General features: G+C 36.3%; 2 protein-coding genes and 1 pseudogene across 4 annotated transcripts; 1 reads left to right on the top strand and 2 right to left on the bottom strand.

Moving 5' to 3' along the window:
• Positions 1–6,219: 6,219 nt before the first annotated feature.
• Positions 6,220–10,933, bottom strand: LOC140782591 (protein KINESIN LIGHT CHAIN-RELATED 2-like). Its single transcript, XM_073129238.1, has 3 exons — positions 10,830–10,933; positions 8,134–10,205; positions 6,220–6,711 (listed from the first exon to the last, which is right to left on the bottom strand). Exons 2-3 carry the CDS (start codon positions 10,107–10,109, stop codon positions 6,501–6,503), a joined length of 2,187 nt encoding a protein of 728 aa, XP_072985339.1. The 5' UTR covers positions 10,110–10,205; positions 10,830–10,933; the 3' UTR covers positions 6,220–6,500.
• A 7,542-nt stretch (positions 10,934–18,475) lies between these two features.
• On the top strand, positions 18,476–20,953 carry LOC140781004 (uncharacterized; annotated as a pseudogene).
• Positions 18,765–23,498, bottom strand: LOC140781002 (uncharacterized). 3 transcript variants are annotated; one of them, XM_073126750.1, is made up of 5 exons: positions 22,857–23,498; positions 21,518–21,812; positions 20,566–20,707; positions 19,607–20,192; positions 18,765–19,469 (listed from the first exon to the last, which is right to left on the bottom strand). In XM_073126750.1, exons 1-3 carry the CDS (start codon positions 23,431–23,433, stop codon positions 20,674–20,676), a joined length of 906 nt encoding a protein of 301 aa, XP_072982851.1. In that variant the 5' UTR covers positions 23,434–23,498; the 3' UTR covers positions 18,765–19,469; positions 19,607–20,192; positions 20,566–20,673. The 3 variants fall into 3 exon arrangements, with proteins under 3 accessions (XP_072982851.1, XP_072982850.1, XP_072982852.1); XM_073126749.1 differs by lacking the exon at positions 20,566–20,707; XM_073126751.1 differs by lacking the exons at positions 18,765–19,469; positions 19,607–20,192 and having other exon boundaries at positions 20,255–20,707.
• Between the last annotated feature and the right edge of the window lie 103 nt (positions 23,499–23,601).

The raw sequence follows: 23,601 nt of genomic DNA, 5'->3' as shown, positions 1-23,601 counted from the left end.
GAGAGAGAGAGAGAGAGAGAGAGAGAGAGAGAGAGAGAGAGAGAGAGCAGTAGGAGAGTTGCTGCCAAATGGCCCAACAAGTAGATTCTAATACAGCCAACCAGAAATTCTTGGGCCGACTAAATCCAGTTGGGTCACATCGACTCAGCAAGAGGGCCTTTGTGCCCAAATAGGGCCCCAACTAGAAGCCCTACAACTAAAAAAAGAGATGCTTGATGGATTCACTATGTAGACCACAGAGAGGATGTAGGATCATCTGGACCCAAACCAATATCATGGATGTAGGCTGAGGCTCTAGTCGGTAGACGGCCCCAGAACAATTTCTACAGATAAAATATCAATGTGAGGTGAAGTAGGGATAGCCCATAAGATCGACCACTCTTTGTAATCAAGATTTTCAACGGACTCATAAGAGAGAAAGACATAGATGGACCAATTGATGTGGTTTAAGCCTCCAGACTTTTTATTAGTTAGCCGTATGAGAGCAATTTCTTTAAAAAAAAACTCCATAATTGCTTACTCGACATAACTGTAGTTTGATAAATTATTTGAAAACTATAATTATACAGTATTGAGTTGTATTTGGATGTGGAATAGGCATAACTTTCTTCTATTATAGTGAGGCTATAATGATTTAGCATTCAAACAATAGTTTATATCAAAACTAGGTTAGGAATAGTTATTATTTTCTCTCCTCTACTCATCCATTCAATATTTATATTTATAAAAATTTAATTACTATTTTGTCATTAAAAAGATATCACTTTAATCAAGTATCATTCCAATCCTTCTATTATTTTCTTCTTCTCATCCATCCGCTATAAATGTTATTTTAGTCATTTACAAATATCTCCTAAATTAATTATTTTTTATCACATCAAGTATAATTATTATACAAAAATCAAGAATAATATAATTATACTTAGTATATTATTGCTTTGGGGATGTTTACTTGAGTTCTTTTTTAAATATTGTATTAATAGATGTAGTATTTAATTCAAAAACTATGGTTTGGTTCGAGCGTATCAAATTTAAAAATTAGTATTTTAAAAGAACTATAGACTCAGATGCAGTCTTTTAGCACTCAACATAAAATATTTTAGAAAGAAAAATATATTTATAACTCCAAAAATTTTCTCTACCAATATATTTATTGAATAGATGGTGCTCAAACCCTATAAATTTCACCTTCCAAAACCACTTTCTTATATATATATATATAGTAGATAGGGTGTAACACCCGTATTAAATTATAAAAATAAAAAAAATCAGCACACGCGCCATGCGCATGCACTCTAACCGCAGCGCACGCGCTAAGCTTGCGGTAAGCTAAAGTGTCATAGAATTCTTACTGGAGTGGGGGTTGTAAGAATTGTAGCAGAGTTGAAAGCTTGCGGTAAGGGTGGCAATTAGGTCGATTAGTTAGGTTCCAGATCAAGTCAAAGTTGAGGGTCCAGTTAGTCCTAACATGAACACAACAATTATTAATTAGGTTGAACTTTGTAAACACAAAAATGGCAACAACCCAACACGTCCCGATTAAATTGTTTACTATATATAACACTATAACATATTAACTTGTTTTCTATGTATTTGATCTTAGGGATTTTTATAAATCACACCCTACATTTTGTCTATTTTTTTATTCGCACCCCGTCTTTGGAGATTTTATAACACGACCCCTCATTTTCCCTATAATGCTCATTTAACACCCTGGGTTAACTTAACATAACCATAATCAAACTAAATAATACTAGAAAGAGAATATTCTGTATTAATCCACTATGTAATTTATAATATTCCTAAATTACACTTGTACTTATCTCTAATTTTATTCATAACATAAACATCTGTACTTATTGCTTTTTTTCAAATTTCAAGTCATGGAGATCTTACAGCTCCCCAAATGTTAAACTGATTTTGTTACTTACGACCTCAAAGATGGGGAGAGAGATGAAGAAAATTCGGAGAAAGATGGAGAAAAAAAAGGTTTGAGCTAGAGAGATGAAGAAAAATAGGTAAAGTTGGGGGAAGCTTCTGAGGCTTGTACGTAGTAGGGATTTTGGGGGATTCTTGTGGGTTGTGGGTTTTGATATTATAATTTTGTGAGGTAGGGTTTAGTTATAGATAAGAGGATTTAGATTTTATGGGTTAGGGTTTAGTTTGGGGAAAAAGGATTTTGTGGAGATTTAAGTTCGGTCAGAACTTTTTAAGAGTATTTTAGTAATATTTGAATTAGAGTCACATAATAACATGGTTAATGTCAGTTAGGTAAACTAACGTTGGGGTGTTAAATAAACATTATAGAAAAAATGAGAGGTCGCGTTATAAAATCTCCAAATGGTGCGAATCACAAAATAGGCAAAATATAGGGTGTGATTTATAAAAATCCCTTGATCTTATAACATGTTTATAGAGTACTAAATATATTTCCAAGATAATTCTAATATACTAAACAAATAAGTTTACACAACAAAAGTTAATAATCAAATTAGTCAATAATTTACAACATTAATCACTAATTTATGCTAATTTTCAATACTTTCCACTTCCAACTCTATTTGACGTAGCTTGCAAAAGTCGTTGATAAGGGCATTGTAGGCAAAGACATTGGTCTTGCCTTTGGCTACAAAGATATCCATGACCCTAGCCGCCTTCTCAGCATTTTCTTGAGGTGAAGAACCCCTTGATGAGCTTTACAAAAGATGGCATTTGGCTTGTAGTCCTTGGTGACCATGTACTCTAAGAAGTAGTGAGACTGATCGTAGTTGTAAGCCTTGCAGGAGCGACTGAGTTACATGAAGTGGGCTTCCTTAAAGTCCAAGGTCAACAATAGGTCTATTCTGCACCAAAAGAGAAGCTCCACGGACGAGTAGGTCAACGGTTGGAATTTGTCTCAAACAAGTGGACAAAATGCTTAATCAAGAAAAAATATATGTTCAAAATGCTATCTAGAAAAAAAAAATTATGTAGCTGAAAGCCTAATTATGATAAAAATAGCATTATTACTATAAAAAAATCCTATCAAAAATCAAGTGAAAATGACAAAATTATTAAAGGCGATGAAAATCTCAAAATGTCGATAGAGCCAAGTAAGGAAGAAGGTCTCGTTGAGTCGCTACCACATTGTCATCATTACACTTTCGTAGTAGAGAAACTTGGGGGCTCGTCTTCTCACTCTCGCCACCGAGAAAATTTGGGATTTGGGATTTAGAGTTTAAAAAGTTGGTATGAGATATATCATAGGTTATAAATATAAACCAGTTAATCGGGTTAGCGGGTTGATCCAATCAAACTAACTCAATTATTAAATGGGTCATGCCACATCAAATAGCTTAGTGACTTAAACTCGAACATTAGCAATTAATAATTGGGTTACCCAGATTGACCCATTTATGAAATGAACATAATTATATCAAATTCAAACCTATTTAGAGATCAGATTATCGAGTCTGGTTATTAGGTTGGATTGAAATTTGTCACCCCTAGCTTGTGAGCATCTTCTTTGACTTTGAAGTCATGCCACCTTGTGAGAAGTCTTGAGCACTATATTCGCTTGTAGCTTAAGGAGTTTGCATGTTTGTTGACCAAGAGACACCTTTGAATACTTAGAAAAACTAGTTTTACCCATTTGCAAAATAGGCAAGTGAAGAAGCCTCATAGTTATTATGGCTTGCTAGGTTAATGGGGAGTCATATACATCTTCTTTGGGCACTTAATTTGTTGTGCAACATCTCCACCTCAAGTTATGAGTGTGGGGCAACCTACATCCCACCCTTTTTGAATTTGCACACATATTGCGTACGATTTACAGCTTTTGGGAATAACCTACATTAGTTTGGATAGCTGAGTTTCTAGCCTAGAATGACTTGTGAAAACTAAAATATAGTGGGAGTCTTACTAGCTACGTAAAAGAGTTTATCCCGTCATGTTGTCTATCTCTAATACAATGGAGGACGACCATTTATTCTGCTTTCTTGAATGGTTGGACGCATAAAGAGTTGGTGGCTCGAGGCATTAATGGCCTCAATATCACTATCACGATCACTAAATATTTGCCCGAGTATGAGTGAAGTGGCAGCCATCTTGCCAAGACAAAATTAACAATGTATGTCCATGGCAATGATGGGGGAGATGTCCGTAAGGAAGGTGCTAATGATACCATTAAGAGACGTGCCGGAAAGGAAAGGGCTATGTTTGTAGAAATAATCATTAGGCATGTGACTACCAAAAGCACAAAAAACTTAGCATTGTCCAAGTCGCAAAGGATGAGGATAGCGAAAAGATGAAGGTTAGAGCACTCTAATTCGTCAACGCATCTAGGGATAGGATTGTGATGGCAAGCCTTGTGAGAGAAAATGGCTGATGTATGTCAACATGATAGTGAATGAGGCAGCCACTCGTGCGATGATCAACATTGATGCAGCCTATAGATTCATGTTTGATGTTTGCAAAGCGACATGGTCTCAATCTGGAGAAGGACTATTGTGTGAAGGGGATGCACTTCGAAGCACACTCAATGTTAGTTTAAGAGTGAAAAAACCTAAATTTTATCGTCTTGTAATCTATGAAGTGTTGTAAATGAGCTGAGAGCTTTTTACTAGTAGAAAAGTGTGTATTTATGTAATTCTACTGCCTAATTTTTATTCTACTACTATTAGACTTATGTGTGAGAAAACCTTGTACAATCTTATGAGAAAGATATAAAAAGATGATATTATGCTTAGTGGGGAGATATTATCTTTTGAAGCTATCATTGTAGATATTATTTTTTTAAAATAAAATATTTCAAGCATGATAAGAATAAGGAGCCTACAATAGAAATTGTACCCTTAGAGGATCACATGTCCTTGCTTGAGGACTGCCATAGACACATAGGCGATTAACTAGATTTGTTAAAGAGTTATTATGTTGCCTTTGAGCATATACGGCCTTTGAAGAAAAGCATTCAAGCCACCATGGGTGCCTTCAAAGCTCAATTTCATGAGTTCAAGGCAGAGTTTGATCGTGGCCAAAGATATCGAAATCAGTCTTGAAGAATGTAGATCCGATATAAAGGTTATGAGCTTAGATGATTTCTAGTTGATTCTTAGTCAAGAGTTACTCATTGCTGTCAAGGGTATACCTATGCCATACCTTGGAGCAATGAGTATCATAGACAAGGCAATAAGAATTATGGACAAGACGATGTCATGCATGGTGCAAACTAACGAAGGTCATCTCCTCAAGACAATGACAAATATGTTGTCAACCCTATACTAAGCAAGAGAATGAATTAAAGAGCATACACCTTGTTCTTGAGGGACCCGAGAGATTTTGGAGAGACTCCACTTTATGAGCTAGAGTGTTGTAGGATTCTTGCTAGAGTGACAGCTACAAGAATTGTAGCAAGTTGGAGGTGTGTCGACAGTATTTTTGACTTCCGAACCATCCCACTTTGTTGAGAAGCCTCAAGCCTTTGTTGGGACATCTTTGAAGACCTAAAAAGGTTGGTGTAACCCACCAATCTATGTGTAACTTTTCTAGCACAGCTAAATGAAAAGTGAAGCTTAGGAGTCATTGTAGACTTGCTGAGCTGCTAGAAATTTGTATACACTTTGTTTGGACACTTAATTTGCTGTAGGACATGTCCACATCAAGATAGGAGTGTTGGGCAACCCATAATGCATCCTTTATGAGTTTGAGTGCAGATTGTGTGGCTTTTAGGGACAACACATTATTTTGTGGCAGTACATATGTGATAATTTTGTAAGCTTGTAATGTGTGTTCGTTAGTGTATAATTTAGATACCTTTCACCTCTATACAAAGAATAAACATTTATTAGCCTTTGAGAATTAAGGAGCGAGTTTCACTTGCATGTAATTCACCAAGTATTATAAGTGAGCTGAGAGTTTTTAGTAACAAAAAAGTGTGTGCAGTTTTGTTGCTTATTTCTTCTTCTACTACTAAACTTATGTGTGCCAAAACTTGCCAACCCTGCAAAGAAGATTGTGTGTCTGTGATAAGCAAAAATTTCTCAGGAAATTCCTAGTTTCAGTCCTTTGTTTCGGCTACTTTGATGCAAACTTTGGAACTGAAGCTCTCAGGTGTCAGGACGCCCGGAATGCTGAACTTCCCAGCATTCTTCCCTGAGAAACAAAAACTGAGTTCAGAGAACAGTGAGAAGCATTTAGAGCTAGAATAATAAACCTAAATATAGTTTCTTATCAAACACATGATTAAATACAATAGGCATTCACCATCTGATTCTTGGACCTTGAGGAGTTTTCTAGCATCAACAAACTAAATTCTCTGTTCAAGAAGTAATGATGAATTCTACTAACAATTTTGAGAACAACTAGATTAACCCCTGTAAAAATTATTATACAACCAAACAATCAATTATCTCGCAATCATTGAACCCTTCTATTCTTTTTTTTATCTTCCCACCTAAACTAATGGATACAACAACAGATAAGATTCTTATTATACATATAACTTCATGATTTGGTATGAGCTGTCATGCTGCAATTGCATCTCTTTTTGTAATTTGGGTGTTGCTCTCAAGGAGATTCTCCAATGATCTTGCCTTCCTGCTCCTGACTCTGCCAGCTTCCTTCAACAGCTCAGCCAACCTCCTCTTCTCATCATCTACATCTGGGTTGGCTGTCCCCAGCTTGTCCTCCCTCATCCCCACAACGTACTCCAAGATCTCTATGGCTTCATCCAGCCTGCATCAAAGAGAAAGAGGAAGCATAGGTAAAATGGTATTACCGCTGTTCATCGAGATACTAAATTAGTACAAGTAGTTTAATATCAGAAAATATATCTAAAGGTGATGGCTAAGAAAAATAAGAGGAATCCAAGGCTATTGATGAATATGAGAACCGTCCCTACACCTTTAATTTAACATGGCAAGGTCAAACTTGTACAGAGGTTTAGTGATATTTACAAAGCAAAAATATATCTATAGCACAACTTGCTAAAAGATCAAAAATATAACTTTTCAAGAGATGCTAAGAGAGTCCAGAGGGATCAAGAAAGGTAAAAAGTAAAAAACATTGTTGGACTTAAACTGACGTTATTTCTTTGTTAATAAGGTTTTTCCACCATACCTGTATTAGTAAGAGAGGTTTACCAGAACCTTGCCTACTACAAACTAACAGATTCACAAAACTATCCAATCTTATGTAAGTAATTTGAACTTAACTTTAGGTTTCATCTTATTGAATATCTTACTACTGTTGGAAGTAAATCAATGTGCATTTATTAGTCAATAGCCTACAGGGTGGATACTAATGGCCACTCCATAAAGCTGCAGGCCACATGCAATTACTGCTCATGGGAAGATTCCAAGAAGAACCAATAGAGGAAACACAAAGGATGAACCAAAGGAAACAAAGAAATAAAGTATATAGTAACCGTAGTTAAGTAAGCAACCACACAGGACAAATGAAAAGAGAACAAACGATTACAGTAATCAGTAGTAAACCAACAACTTAATGAAGCAAGTAGGGGAAGTAAAAATACTCCTACTTTAAAAAATTACAACTTTATAAAGCAAGCAAAAATGTAACACTGCATCGACATGACTATCCATATTAGGATTCAGTTGCACAAGGACAGATCTTATGCCCCTAAGATATGATAAACACAAGAATTCCAAGCAAGAAAAGGTCAGTTTTATAGATAAGGTTTATGTTAAAGAAATGTACTGGGCTATGGATTATTCCACCTATAGATTCCTTGTAGTACATCACACCAGTTTTGAAATGAGGTGCGATATTATGGACTTGATAATAGTTTCAGCGCCTGAAGTTACTATGCTACTCAGTTGCTTGATTCCAGGGCAATGAAGATGTTAAAGCTGACACATACCTTACTGTCTATGCAACTCAACATGATATGGACAAATAATCATACAGAAAGATTTGCCACACTTGGGAGTCTAGATGAAAAGTGAAGGATTCTTCCTATTCAAAAAATTGGGTTCATCTTTAAGCCATGATACACAGAAAATGCACAAAATAGTAAAAGGTCCTGTGCCAATTAGTCCAATCATGCTCAGAATCCTCAGATAATTCAGTAAATCAATTCTAGCAAATATATACTAAGATAATTCTTGTAAGCAACAAATTGAGAAGTGTTAATACCTTCCCATAGCATCATATGTTCCGGCAAGATTGCTGTACACTCCGAGTGTATCTGGATGATAAGGTCCATATTCTTGCTCAAGGATGCTCCTAGCTTCCTCGAACAGTTCTGCAGCCTCATTTATAGCATATCTCTGAACACAAGTTAGTCCCATCTGATTCAGGGCAATGCCAAAGAATGCAGACTTTTTCTCACCACAAGCTCGGAGTTTAGTGATCGCATTCTTGAAGGAAGTATAAGAGTCTGTATAATTCCCGATGATATAGTACAGCACTCCAATTTGGGCCTCAATTCCAGCGATTGTGCTCTGCTGACCAGCAGAATTGTTATACATCTTCAATGCTTTCTGAAGTAACTTCAGTGCCTGCTCATGCTCGTTCATTGATTCATATATTGCTGAAACATCAGTGAGCCCTGTAGCAATTTCCTCAGGAGAGGTTCCTGGAATTGTCTTTTGATAGATACGGAGGGCATTTTCACAGTAGGACTTTGATTCCCGCAGCTTTCCAGTCTTATTGTACAAATCAGCAAGACGTACAAAGACAGAAGCTACAGTAGGATGGCTCTCCCCTTTACTGGTTTTATATATAGTGAGAGCCTTCTGGTAAGCAAAAACAGCCTCATCATATCGAGCCAAAGAGAGATAGATGTCACCTATACTGCTATCAACAGAGGCAACCTCCATTTCTTGGCCATTGGCCACCATGGCCATGCTAGCTAAGACTAGATGCTCAAGAGCTGCTTCATGATCACCCTTTGTATCACAAATAAGACCCATAAGTCTCCTGTCTGCCGTTTCTTCTAGAGAAGCTGGCTCACCCTTCTCTTTGTGGATATCAAGAGCCATCTGGCACAACCTCTGTGCCTCATCGAGTTGCAGTGCTTGCACATGAGCTTCCGCTAAGTACCGGCAAGTCTCACCAACTCTAGGATCCATATCACCCAATGCCTGCTTCTGGATTTTCAGTCCTGCTTCATAGCATTTTAGAGAGCTCTCAAGCTGACCCAACATGGCGTAAGTATCACCTAACTGCATGTAACCCGAAAATTTAGCAAGGGCATGCTCTTGCCCTTCTTCAATAACTGGGATCTCAAGAGAATGCAGAAGTAGAGGGATGGCCTCGGAATATTGTTTTAAGTTACAGTATATTGCTGCTAAAACATGCAAGCTCATGACCAAATTTAAACTCGGCTTTCCATCAGCACACTTCTCAAATGATTTGGCTGCTCGAAGAGCATATTTCAGAGCTCTGCGTGGGTTATCTGAAGCAATCAAATCCCTTGCATGCTTAAGAAGAAAAGGCCCAAGGTCTGGGTTATCCAGTCCGGCTTCAGATGGATCTTCAGTCCCATTCTGTGAATTTGCCTCCCCCAGTAGATAATTCTTTTGTATCTTCACACGAGCAACTCTACTGCCAAGCCTCTTCACACTGTTCTCACCTTCCTCTGGTGATCCTTTGCTGTTTGAGTTGGACTTCTTCGATGCATCAGATTCCAAATGTAACCGAGAAGCCCTCTTTGACTTTTTGGATGAGTGAGAAGAAACATTGGGAGAGTGAATCTTAGCTGGAGTCGCATGCTTGCCATCAACTGATCCGTTCTCAATTTCAGTGCTAACAACGGCGTCATTCCCATCCTCTTCCTCCTCTATTACCTTGACAGCTTCCATCTCACCACCGACGAGATGACAAAGCTCAGAATCTATCCTTGATTCCTCACCATAGGATCTGAAGCTATGCCGTGATGGAGACCCATCGCTGGAGCTCTCCATCTCACACACATTATTGTAAAGCTGCTCAATTGAGGGCTCCATGCAAGCCTCAACACGGAGTTCCAGAGCTTCGCTTGGAGCACTATTTGGGCTCGGAGAAGCCCTCCCAGATTTGGGAGTGGACAAATTCTCTTTGATATGAGAAGAATTCACCTCATCTGATGCCTCTCCTCTACCAACCCCGTCGATCATAATTCCAGGCATCGTGCCAGAGGTAGAAAACAGCAAAACCAAAATGGTAAATTCCAAATCCAACAGAATAAGATACTTCTAGCCAATTACGGGATAAGGAACAATTTCCTGCAGGAAACAAAAAGGAATCAGATTTGACAGTAAAATCAAACAGTTTACAGAGATCATCTACACCAGTACAATCTCCTTCAATATCTAGGCACACTGCGGACATTGTTACTAAAGTCACTCTGTCAGGAAATTTATCCAGGATCCGAAAAGAATAAAACATATGGAACGTTTAGATCTTTTGTTAATAAAACAAATAACAGCACTAAAGCAACAAAACCAAGTTAGCAAAAATTGAATCTTTCCACGAAGAACAAACAGGAAGTGGCCAAATCATACATCTCCAAGATGAATCCAACAGATCATAACCAGAAAAATATAAAAACAGGATCCAATATCACCAGATCACTGAGAAGAATCAACACCAAGCCAATTCCACAAATGGGTATCTATCAAGTTACCCGAAGATCTCGTGAGATCCATTTCTCAATATCACCACCATGGCAACAAACAAACTCACAAAATGCAGGAAAAATTTCAAATCTTTCGTAATATGTTACGCGCCCACCAATCCGGAATCGGATTCAGTAGCTCATAAGAACTAAAAGAAAACCCCATCAAATCGCAAGATAGAAACAAACGCAGAGAGAGAGAGAGAGAGAAACAAAGAGAGAGAGGTCGTACCCTAAAAAGCCGCCATTAGACGAAAGCTTTGAAGCTTTTCTTCTCCTGTATAGAGATTGCTGAAAGAGAGAACGGTGACTGGAATATAAGCCGCTACATTTTATATGCTCTGAAATATATTAAAATATTAAAAATGGAAGGTGAGTGGTAGGACAGGCAGGGTATTCAAAGCATAGACAAGGTTAAAATTGGAATATTATAATATTAAATGAAAGATAGGGATTTAGACAGTTATAGATAATAATGTAATAAGTTATATGTTTTTGAAACAAAAATATATAATAATGTTATAAAACAAAGTAACCATAACCACTTTTTCATCAAAGATGACAAATATATCCTTGTTATTGGCTACTACTAGTTATTAAAAAAATTTATACTAATTACCATAATCCAAGAAGAGAGAGGACAAGAATATAAGCTAATTATCATGTTAGGTGTGGTACAATAACATAATAGGAACAAAAAGAATATGGCAACTTGGCACCCTTTCACCTTCCCATTGATACAAACAAATTTTATTTACTTTTATTAATCCATTATTGTTGTATGACATGTAGCCCAATTTAATCTTGATGTAGTAAACTGTCACAGAAAAATTATATGTATAAAAGATGATTAGCAAAGCAAGGTTATTAAATTAAAAAAGAAATATTATTCACAAAGTCTTTTGAATTTTGATGTTGACTTACATAATCCTCCCCCTCACGCTAGAAGTGGTGTCAGTTTTTAAAATGAAGTAATATTGGAGAAGAAAAAAGATATAATTTATTTTTTCATGGCACAACCCTCTTAATTATATAAAAATTTTACAATATTTTTTCGTTAGTTATGTATTAGATTTTTCGCTAAAAAATATAGCATAAAGAAAAGTGATTGAATGAGTGCACCTATTTTCAAATCTCAATGGCGCCGATTAATTAAGTCACTATTAAGTTTCTACTTCTCTCGAAAAACAAAGTAATAACATAGTAAAAAAAAAAAGTTAGGGACGGAGAAAACTATCACCAAATTTTAAGTAGACAACGAGAGAAGACATTAAATTTATACATTTCTAGTGCAAGAGGAATACTTCCATTTTTTTTCAAAAAAAAATAAACACTGCCATGAAAATTGCATTATGTACAGTTTGATACTTGAATGTTAATGCCACCGGCCAAATTTTAATATCATCTATTTGTCATCTTTTATAATAGTGGAGTAGCTGACTATGAGCAGTTTATTCTACTACAAATGCCACTTTTATCCATGCATGTCCAACATAAGATAATCTTTAAGTATAGCCCACATGGTCCATAATGTTAAAAGAGTAAGGATAAAGCTTAGGATCCTCAATAATATAGTCACTAATTAAGATGTCATACGTGTTAAATATTATAACTAGAGTTAATTACATCGAAAACTTTCATCTTAATTATGGAGAACCTGAAATGAGTATTTAATCCTCAACTTCATTTTACCATCATCTTACTATTTTATTACACTCTTGCCCTTAAAATGTTGGAGGAGAAGAAAATAATTTATAATAGGTTGTGCTCAGGGGAAAAGACAGTTATACCCCCTCGAGGTCAATGGACGCCAATAAATACAACAGGTAATGAGGAATTGATTTGGTAGTACCATTTCTTTGATGCATCTCGGTTTGTACCTGACCACCTGAAAGTGAAATTGGGCGGGAAGTCCCACTCGTGGCCGCCCAAGCGGCGCCATCGGACGGTTGGCAGACGTGGGCAGCTGATCTAATCCTCTCCCGATTGGCCCCGCTGCCCATCCCCGAATCCAACGGCCGAGATTTCAAAATGGCGGATTCGCGCACGGGTCCCGTCCAGCTGTCAGATGAAAAAACTCGCTTTTTCGTACGCCCAGGCTGGAAACCTCGCGCGCCTTTACGAGATTCGTGCTTGATGGAATTTAATGAACGGCCAAGATCGTCGATCGGTTGGGGTTCTTTCGTAAATAATGGGTGAAGACGAGGGCCTTTTGGTTAAGTGTTCGGTGCCCGTGGGTGTACGTTGTCCCGGGTGAAAAGGACGAGGATAAGCCTTTACAATTAAAGAGTGATATACCCACGCCGTCGGATTCCAGAATGCACTGCGCGTTCGCCGTACTGGAAGCGTGCTAAAGCGCGTGGAAGGGCGGGGGGATGGCGTGAGCTTATCGACCGATATATTCCGATTTGTTGGATTAGGACCACCGTTTAGGTGGCGACAGCTTGTAAGCTAATGATTCCATGGTGACGAAATTACCCCTGACAGTTGGGCTTATCATAAGGGTAAATATGTCATTTTGTCGGAGAGATTGGAAGGTGGTGATGACTACCCTCTAACTTCTCTTTTTTTAATCGTTGTAGAACAGTACAAGACTTCACCTTCACCGTTTCTGATAAATATTTTTCTAATAAATATTACCCAATAAATAAATATTGCCAAATTCACATCCAAAATAAGTGCTTAATTTTTTTTATTGATTTTTACATAATTATCATATAAAATTTTAAAATATTTTAATTATTATTACATTCTTCGTGAGTAATATTATGCCCACAAATACTCTAGGAACAAAAATGATGTGACATAATCTTATTCATTAATAATTTTTTTCTCGGTCTCGTGACAATCACTATCAATAAGTATAATTATACCATATTAAAATATTTTGTACAGTGTTTTCTTGTTATTCTTCTTTTAATTATCATACTATCCAAATTAATCATTATAGTTTTTTTAAGAAATGTCACCATATTAGTTGAATCTAACTAATTACGATTAAAATTAAATTTTAATTTTAAAATGATTAAAAAGTTATCCAATATTTTATCTTATGTGGTAATATAAGGAACAAATATCTTCTTTTATGGAAAACAGAAATCTTTGATAAATATTTCACTCTAATATTTAAGAAAGAATGATATATTTTACATGTATTTGTTAAATTTTAAATAATCTGTCTGGAATATTTTACTAAATACTAACCATAATGGTAAGTTTGAAAAAGCCTAAATATTTTAGTAACAATTATAATATTTTATAGAATGTAATAATAAATTATGATATTTTAAAATTTTTCCGTGATAATTATATTTTTGATTAATTATATATTCACTTTCTCAATTAACACTCATAAATGAAAGCGTGTAATTTTTCTCTCCAATTATTTAAAGTGTTATAATATCCACCCTTATAGCAAAGTGCAGTGTTATATTTTAGGTACTATAAGCAGTAAATTGTTTTATGTGATATTAGTTCATAGTATATAGTTGGTGAAAATATAAGTAAACCTATAGATGTTTTAAGATCAAAATTTTTAAAGGTCTTTATAGGAGGATGAAGGAGAACACATACAAACTAAATGAATGTAAGTGAAATTTTTTTTCATTTGTTTTTGTGTAAGGCCATTCCAATTAGAAAAGACACTAATGAAAATATTATGACATTTATAATACATTTTTTAGAAAATAAAAATAAATATGCTAAGGACCGCGATACTAAATTGTTTAATATGAATATAGATACGAATATTTGATATCATTGATTCAGAAACTTAAATTATTAAGCAATAGACTAATAATAAATATCATAGCATTTAATACCAAATTATGTAATGTATGATTAATTGGTTCACATGGCAGATGATAAGTATATATATATATATATATATATATATAAAGTCAACATATTGTTCTTTCTCATACAAATAGAAGTAGAATAAGTCTAATCCAAGCTCGACTACTAATGTATTCGAAGTGAACCAAATGCTACTGTTTGTAAAGAGAGAGAAGAAGAAGAAATATCTTATGAAAATTAATAAACAATCCACTGGAGAAAGAACTTTCACTAAAATTGGTTAGGATGAGTGTTTCAGAATTAGATGATTGGTAGGTGAGAAAGTGATTGTAGAGCTGCAGGCAATGGCATGTAGTAACCAAAATTATTCTTGAGGACAAAGCTAGCTTCAGTTTAGCTGTGTTTCCTACTAAAAGAACTTAGTAAAAAGGCTTCTTTTGAATCAAACTGTCAAAAGAGCAGGAGAATTCAACTGCTGTGATGTCAATTCTGGTGCAGTGTGGGAGCTAAGGGAAGCACTGCTGAAAGGCAAGTCTGCAGATATTGATAGTTGCTACTAACTCAATTAATTCATCAAAATTCCAGTCATTGAAGAATTAAAAGAATCATTAAAGACTGCAAAAATTTAATAACATCTTTTACCAATTTTGGGTTACAGCATGTATACCATGAGACTAATTAATTTGCTCACTGGCCAGCCAATTTTATTATATATATATATATATATATATATATATATATATATATATATATATATATATATATATATATATATATATATATAGGTTTTTGTGAGATGATTCTGAGCTACCTGAGTTTCAAACTATTTTTTCTAAGAATGTGCTTGAGATTGTCTTATTCTCGGCCCACATAAGATGTATTTGGGTTTTTCTTTAATGTATTTATTTTAATGAAAAAATAAAGAATCCAGCCTTCCTAATGGGACGGGTTTAGGGTTATTTTTCTTATCTTAGTTTAAAATATCATTAATAGGAAGGGGTTCATATTATATGAACATGTTTTTGAGTTCAAATCTTGACGTTTAACTATCCTCACATGAGAAAACATAAAAGACACAAAATAAAATAAAGAAAAAAAATACAATTTTATATGAAAACAAAATTTTAATCTTATATACCAAAATTTTTAATCTTACCAAATTTTTTTTTTCAAAACTAGAAAGTAAAAGAAACACCTACTATGTGGATGCCCATGCATCCATACAAGCACTTAAAATTCTCCATCCTACAAAATTAGTTGCAACAAAGGCAAGAGTACATAATGAGAGTTTTAGGCTAAGCATTGTTCCATTTAGGATATATAAATCACTCCAATCTACAATAAAGATACAACAATGTAATATATCTTTCACCACACAAAATACTACACAATGCATGCAGCAAGAGGAAATTGTAAGTACATAACTGTAGAAGGTTTGGCCAAATTCAATTCAAAATCATAGGACTTGCTGCAGTGGATTACTCCAAGCTAAGGATGATGTGGACTTAAGCTAAATAAGAATATAACTTTTAGGCACAATACTAACCCTATAATTCACCCATTGTGATACCTTGATTTTGGAGGGTGACTCACTTAAGCTTCAGTCTTATTTCAGTATAAACCTCTATATATTAGTATAATAATTAAATGACAGTTTATTTCAATACTAGTTTATTAATATATACTTCTCTCTCCTCTTCTCTTTCATCTAATTCTTTTTATATTCATCACTTACTAATTTATATTTGCAGAAGACACCACTTCAATTAATTATCATTACAACTATTTATATTCATCACTTACTAAAATTATATTTAAATCTCCATTAATTTGATTGAAATACCCAACGAGAACATCTACATTATTTTAGGAAAATATGACTCACCGATATTTAAATTTCTTCAAAATTTAGAGGGACATTGTAATTTAAAAAAGTTTAAGAAGATCTTATGAAAACCGAGTATAATTTAAAGGTATAAACATAAGTAATCTAAAAAATATAGCTAAATTAGTATAAACCGAGTATAGTTCATGAGTATAAACTTAAATAGCTAAATTAGTATAGAAGTTATTCTATACAATTGAACACAAATATAACCAATCTTTGAGAATAGTAGAGAAAGAAGGAAACGTAAAGACCAATCGGAGATAGAATATTGGAGTCAATAAAGTCCTATTTCTCTCACAGAATCTAATACTTTATTGCATGGATTGAAATTTGAAGGAGACGCCGCCCAAATTAAAGGCGAAGGAATCCTCGTTCTTCCTATACTTAACTTTTTGAGGCATTAAGCATCTTCTTTTCGTTAAAAAGAAGAAAAGACAGTGAGGTCTTCTATCATCTATGGACTATCGTTATATTCCTTGGTTAGACTATTTGTGGCAACATCTATTAATATGTTAGGCTGCTACTAAGTACTATTTTTTTATCATTCAAAAGTTCGAAATTAGATATGAGCTTGACAAAGAGTCAACTCTTCCAAAATACAAAGTCACCCCATCCATCAAGTTTTAGCTAATATACTAAGCCGTCTAGTTTAGACTTCAAGCCGTGTGCGTCGTCGATCTATTGCTATGAACTAAACACCGATAAAACATATTGCTCTAAGTTATCGCGTTGCCGAGCTGCTCCTTCAAGCCAACCGCACCTCCTCCTAGCCATTAACTAAACCAAGTCATTGAGTCAAGCTCGATAATAATTATGTAGAATTAGAGTCGATCTCATAACCTCCTTGGTCATAAAAGAATAATATTATATAAATATTTTTATTCTCTAGAGTTGCATTTTGCATCAAGATTCGTCTGAAAAAAAGTGAAAACTGAATGATACCCTAATTCCAATATAAAAATACTCATATAACATAAGTCTCTTTAGACCATCCGAGTATTTCCATTGACCCATTCGCCTCCCTATCTTTTAATCATTAGAATGCACTGGACTAAATATCTTTAGCAACATACATGAAAGTTATGCTGGTTTTTGTGACATCATAGTGTAGAACATGTCACATTCCAAGGCATATCCAAAGTTACTCTAGATCACCTTAGCAAGATGCATGAATATTATCTCTCTTCCATCTTTCTGTTTGACTATGGAAAGAGTGTTCTTGCTCTGATGTAGACATGGAACCCTAGGTTGAGAAAGATGATGTTGATTTCTTTGTCAAAATACGAGTGAATCTTTATTTGGTGCTACACGAATCATATTTTTGCAATTTGGTCAAACGAGCAGATGAGGATTCGATGTGAATCAATCTTGTGCGAGTCAATCTGAAACGAAGGACTAAGATTATGCCGACTCTAATCTTATGGACTCATGTCTCGATGTGGCATGCCTCTCCTCTTTCATACGCTAGAATCCACCTGGAACTTAAAAATTAAAAAAGGAATCCACCTGGGACCCCCTAGACAAAGATGGACTCAAAGCTGGTCAAAGCTCAAGAATGTTCTCAAACCCCATGGTCGGAATCCTCTCTCTTGCCTCGGTCAACGTCTGACACGTGTATGTGCAAATCTATGGAGTGAAATAAAGATATGTGTGTGTGTGTGATGTGAGAGAGAGTGGTATAATTAAGCATGGCTAACTTGGATTTGGAAGGTATCTCTTAAATTAACACATTGCTATAGCAGTGCTTAATTCTCTCAAATGATCTAAAGACGATAATTATATCCTTGTTTTTTTTTATTAAACACAATTAAAGTTAAAATATATTTTATCACTTTGTATCTTTGCCCAAAGTCACTTTATTTCCATATACTTTAAAAAGTCTTAAATTAAATAATATAATTACAACTAAAGAGTAACTGTTAGTTTTTCTTAATTGAACATCATAACTATTTTAATCATTAAGTAGCACTATCTTATTGAACAAACACAATGGGAGTATTTTAATTATTTTGGCACCGTTCAATTAATTTTAACGAAAAAGCTAACGATTTCACTATAATTATAAGTGTAGAAATTAATTTGAGACCTTATAAAGTACATAGAGTAAAATAATATTAGGTATAAGTACATTGATCTTTGCATATAAATACCCATGGCCTCACCTTCTCTCTTCTCACCACCAGACTTACATATTCTAGTCTTGCATCAGAACCAGTTAACATGGATGGCAAGGTAGAGTCCTCGGAGACACGTAGGTATAACATTTTGCTCCCATCTCTCGCTACATCTATCTATCTATCTATCTAATCTATCTTCTCTACATATTTCGCAAACTAATGCATTACAAAAGAGTGCATGATGATTTTGTATAAGTTTGCAGTTTCATATATTCGTAACCCCTACATCTATCTATCTATCTATCTATCTATCTATCTATCTATCTATCTATCTTCTCTACATACTAATGCAAAGAGTGCATGATGATTTTGTATAACTTTGCAGTTTCATATATTCGTAACGCTTATTTGAGACAGGCAGTCTAAGAGAGCAATCTTTCTGTGTATATAGTCAGCTTATGATTTTTGAACTGTCTAATATACCAAGAACCAACTAAATTCACAGTAGGAATTACTTGCCTGGGCCTTATATTATTCCTCTCACCACTTTCCCAGGAAAAAGAACATGTGAATATATTTTTCTCACACCTAAATCATCAGATGGTTACCTTAGGGGTCCTTCTTCTTCTTCTGCTGCTGCTGCTGCTGCTGTGATAACTTCAGTGAACTCAAAATGCAGGAATAAGTGTGCAGCATGCTTCAGACAGTACAACAAAAAGGAGCATTTGGTGGAGCATATGAGGGTCTCATTTCACTCAGTCCATGAACCAAAGTGTGGGATATGCCAGAAGCATTGCAGATCATTTGAGTCTCTCAGGGAACATCTCATAGGTAATGTAGCAATTAATGTAGCATCAAAGATCTAGTCCCTGCATGAGAAATGCATTATTCCTTTGCTCTGAATATTCTAAGACCTTTCTCCTTAATTGTAGGGCCATTGCCGAAGATTGAATGTGCTCAAATATTCAGCGTTCGTGGGTGCAACTTGTGCTTGAACATCTTCGACAGCACGAATTCTCTTCAAGTCCACCGCAGAATGTGTCAACTCTCTTCTGCTGCCCCTGTACATCCTCTACAAAAAAATGTTTGATTTACAACTTTATCTCTCTGTCTTTTTCATGGATTTAAAATCCAGAGTTAAAAAGATAGTCTTCAATATATTAAAGTAGATTCCAATATTTCATCTTCCTTCCAAGTAAAAGAACTTACTTTTATTTTCTTGCGGAGTTCCATTTCTTGCATGTCAAGATTCACCCTGCAGAGCTCGTTTGACAACAACACGCATGCAGGGATCCCAGGTGGTTGCCTTAGGTTGTAAGATGGTTGGAGGAGGAACTGATGGGTCGTTAGACCTCTGTGCAAGGGTTTGCCTCATAGGAGAAGATGAGAACATCATCTTCCACACTTATGTCAAACCTCAAATGCCAGTCACTAACTATAGGTGAGATAAGTCACTTTTTACAATTACTTAGACCAGGAAATAACCTAATCAGAAATATGAAGATGGCATCTACCAACTGTAACCAGCTAAATGTAATCATTCTTAAAGCAAGAGTAATACTTCTCATGTAATCTTTGCTATTCTAATATTTGAACTCCTTCAGATATGAAACAACAGGAATAAGACCAGAATATTTGAGAGATGCAATGCCATTGAAGCAGGCCCAGAGGTGGATCCAGGACTTCCTCTGCAATGGCGAACCGATATGGAAGATACAATCAAAGGGAGGGAAGGCAAGGATCCTTGTCGGTCATGGTCTAGATCATCAACTTAAATGCCTTGGAGTTGAATATCCTGCATTATTAATTAGGTAAATAACATTCAGATGCGAGATGATTTTCTTGGCACTTGTGTCTAGATACACCGTTAGATTTCATTTTATTTCAACTGATTGACAAATGATCATAGGGACACAGCTAACTATCCTCCATTGATGAAAACAAGCAAGCTCAGCAACTCACTGAAGTACATGACACAAACCTATCTAGGGCAAGTACCTTCAAACCTCTCCAACTGACACTGTAAGTCTATAACCATATTGAAAATGCTAAAGATGGAGAAATTTTTCCTCTACTAATGACTCAGGTATGAGATTGGCATACGAGATCCATATGAGGATTGTACAGCTGCAATGAGGCTATATAAAAGGATGGTTTTGCAAGCTCACCCACGGGACTACTCGTCTGGGTCAGGGGATGCCCAAAATTGTAACAGGTATCCATTGTGGAGGCAAAGAGAATTTGAAAGGATGACACCAGAAGCCTTGCTGGAGATTTCAGCATCTGATTACTATTGTTGGTGCTTGGACTCTTCAAAATAGATCATGGAAAAGGAAATGATATAAGGATAAGAACTATGGTACTAATTTCAGTTTCTCAATAACAAAGCCATATAATCGACAAGCATAAGTAATAATTTCAGGGGACTTGGGTGATATGTACTCCAATCCAAGCTTGATATGCACTGCTATGATATATTTTAACTCCTCTGTGGCACTGTATTCTGTTCCACATTTTGCGAGATGTAATAGAAAGAACTATAAATGACATACTATGTTACAGGTCATGCTAAATATTATAGATCTTTTTAAAAAAAAAAAAAAGAAATATCTTGTTATCATTCACATTCTGCAGTAAGTCTTCTACTTAAATGCAACTCAGTCAAGCAAGTTATCTGGTTGGCAAATAATTACAAACTAAAACTAAATTGACATCTAGGAACAGCATAAAAAAAATAAAGCAATGTCACCAAATTGTCACATGATCCAGGTTTCTGCTGTTGTGATTTAATTCACGCATGATTGGTTAACGAATTTCATAACAAGTGCTCTATTCTTGATTTTGTTTATGATGAAAGACTCGCATTTTTAAATCAACTTTTTAAGGTTGATGATTAGTTAATACAATCTTAGTGATCTAAATTTAATTTTTGGATTCAAATGAAATTTATACAATATAGCTTTAGTACCACTGTCAAAGTCCAGTAACTACCTTTGTACATAGCCAGATAATCACATAACCCTATGCAGATCGTAAAGTACAGACGTGTATAGACATGCAATTTGTGAATTCTAATTGAAGGACTCTGACAAAGAATAAAGAAAGTCTGAGATCCCTCACTGTCCATTTGGCAACGGTGGTCTTATGCTGACTCTAGTGGCCCTCGTTGCATGCCGGTAGAGCTTGACAAACTCAAGGCATTGTCTGATAATTGTTAACACCGTAAAGTGCGTGTCGAAGTCATTCTTGATGCATTGGGGATGGCGGATATCGAGTGTGTTACTAGGGGTGTAATTCTCGATGAAGTACACACTGTCGGTTCGTGCTCTGAAAGAAACCTCCCGCCGCAGCTCTTCAGCTTGTCTCAGTGTCTTTATTGCCTTCTTATGAGTCAATACAACAACCAGATGTAGACCTGGCGGTAATAAATAAGATTAGTTGGTGAAGCTTTCTATAAATTTCAATCAGCCAAGAGATGGTCTACATGGAGAAAATTGTTGAGGTTGGTGAAGCAGCAAGTATTGTGGAACCATTTCAATCAGCCAACAAAAGCAATATATCACTCAAGCCTGTCAAATTAGATCAGGAACAAGGTAATAAATCAAGCTAGTTCTTCATCTATGTCACGTCCAACCAACAGGTAAGTGGATGAAGTCATCAAAAATGTTCTCTGCTAGGAACTTTCACATATCTGATCTATTGAAAAGCCAAGTGATATTTGTATACATACTGACATAAAATTTGCATCCATTCTTATGCCAAGCATTCAGAAATGAATCATGTTTACTGGATGGGCATCAGAACTAGGTACCCTGTAAGCTATAATACAAACAAACATATAAGTGTATAGTGCAAGCGAGAGTCCTATAATATTCCACTATTTAGCATTTTACGACAGGGCCTTCAACATACACGCAAAAAGCTTTATGCTCAAGTTCTCAGTAACAATCAACCGGTAGAAGTATCCATCACACGATAAGTTCAAGATGAAGCATATTATTAATATAAGAGGATGAAACAAGTGTTTGATTTGTTCAGGGCCTAGATAATGAGAAAATAAGAAGAAAAGAACCAACAGAAAGCAAATTATAAGTATTTAGGTGGGCTGGTTCCTATTGAGAAATGCCGTAATATTCCGAAAAATTATGGATTTATCAAGTAAATGTGGCTGTTTGTCAAACAAATTTTTTTTTTTTAACTGTGAACTCAAATGATTACATGGCTAAAGCAACCACAGTTTTATGTTAGGCCATATATTTGCAAAATAACATAGAGAGCCATTATGAGACAAACTTAAGATATAATGTCAGCAACTGCGATCTCGATTTATGATCTTGAACTAAATTTGAAAAAAATAGGGTGCCTTTATGCAGCAAAGTTAAATGTAGGTAGTTATTTGAAAAAGGAAACGCAGGAAAAAGAAAGAGAGAGAGAGAGAGAGAAGAAACGCGTTTCCGACCTCGTTCGCGTATCACACCGGCGATATCCGGTAGCTTCCTCACCGCCATTTTCCGCTCCTTCGCCGGGCCACCGCATCGCAACACCAAAACCACGCACTCCGGCGCCACCTCCCCTCCGATCGCCACCTCCACGTCAAGCCTAGTCAACTCCGCCGCCCCCGGCAACGGCGGCGCGTCCACCATCTCCACCACCGCATCCTCCTCCCTTTCCTCCTCCCCTTTCTCGTCCGCCGCCACCGTAGCCCTAACCACTTGCCGCGCCACCGTGCCGGCGCCGGATCCCGGCGGGGCCGTCTCGGAGCGGAGGAGGAGCGGCCCCGCCTCGCCGCCGAGGGCGCGGCACGCGGTGTTCACGAGCGAGCTCTTCCCTTGGGCGCGGAACCCGGCGACGAGCACCGCCGGCGGCGGCGCGGCGGAGGAGTTGGATTGGGAGAGGAGGAGAGCGGCGTCGCGGACCTCACGGCGGAGTGAGGCGACGGCGGAGTCGCGCTGGAGGCGGCGGAAGGCAAGGAGAGCCGCCACGCCGGTGGTGCCGGCGCCGGCGAGCTTGGCAAGTAGGGAGAGAGAAGGTCTCATGCATAAAATTTTAGCCGCCCGCCAGTTCTTACCGGAGAAGTACTAATACTAAATTGGGGATGGGAGCTCTTTTTAACCTTTTTTAAGCGTAAAAAAAAAGAATGTATCCATTTTACAATTTCCCCCCAATAAGATCCCTTAATTCGTGTCCATACCCCCCCTTTTTTT

This window comes from Typha latifolia, chromosome 2, assembly GCF_019914945.1.
Source record: "Typha latifolia isolate L0001 chromosome 2, TyphaL0001v2, whole genome shotgun sequence".
NCBI lineage: Eukaryota > Viridiplantae > Streptophyta > Magnoliopsida > Poales > Typhaceae > Typha > Typha latifolia.
The sequence above is the reverse complement of the archived record's forward strand: the minus strand, read 5'-3'. Positions and strand labels throughout refer to the sequence as shown.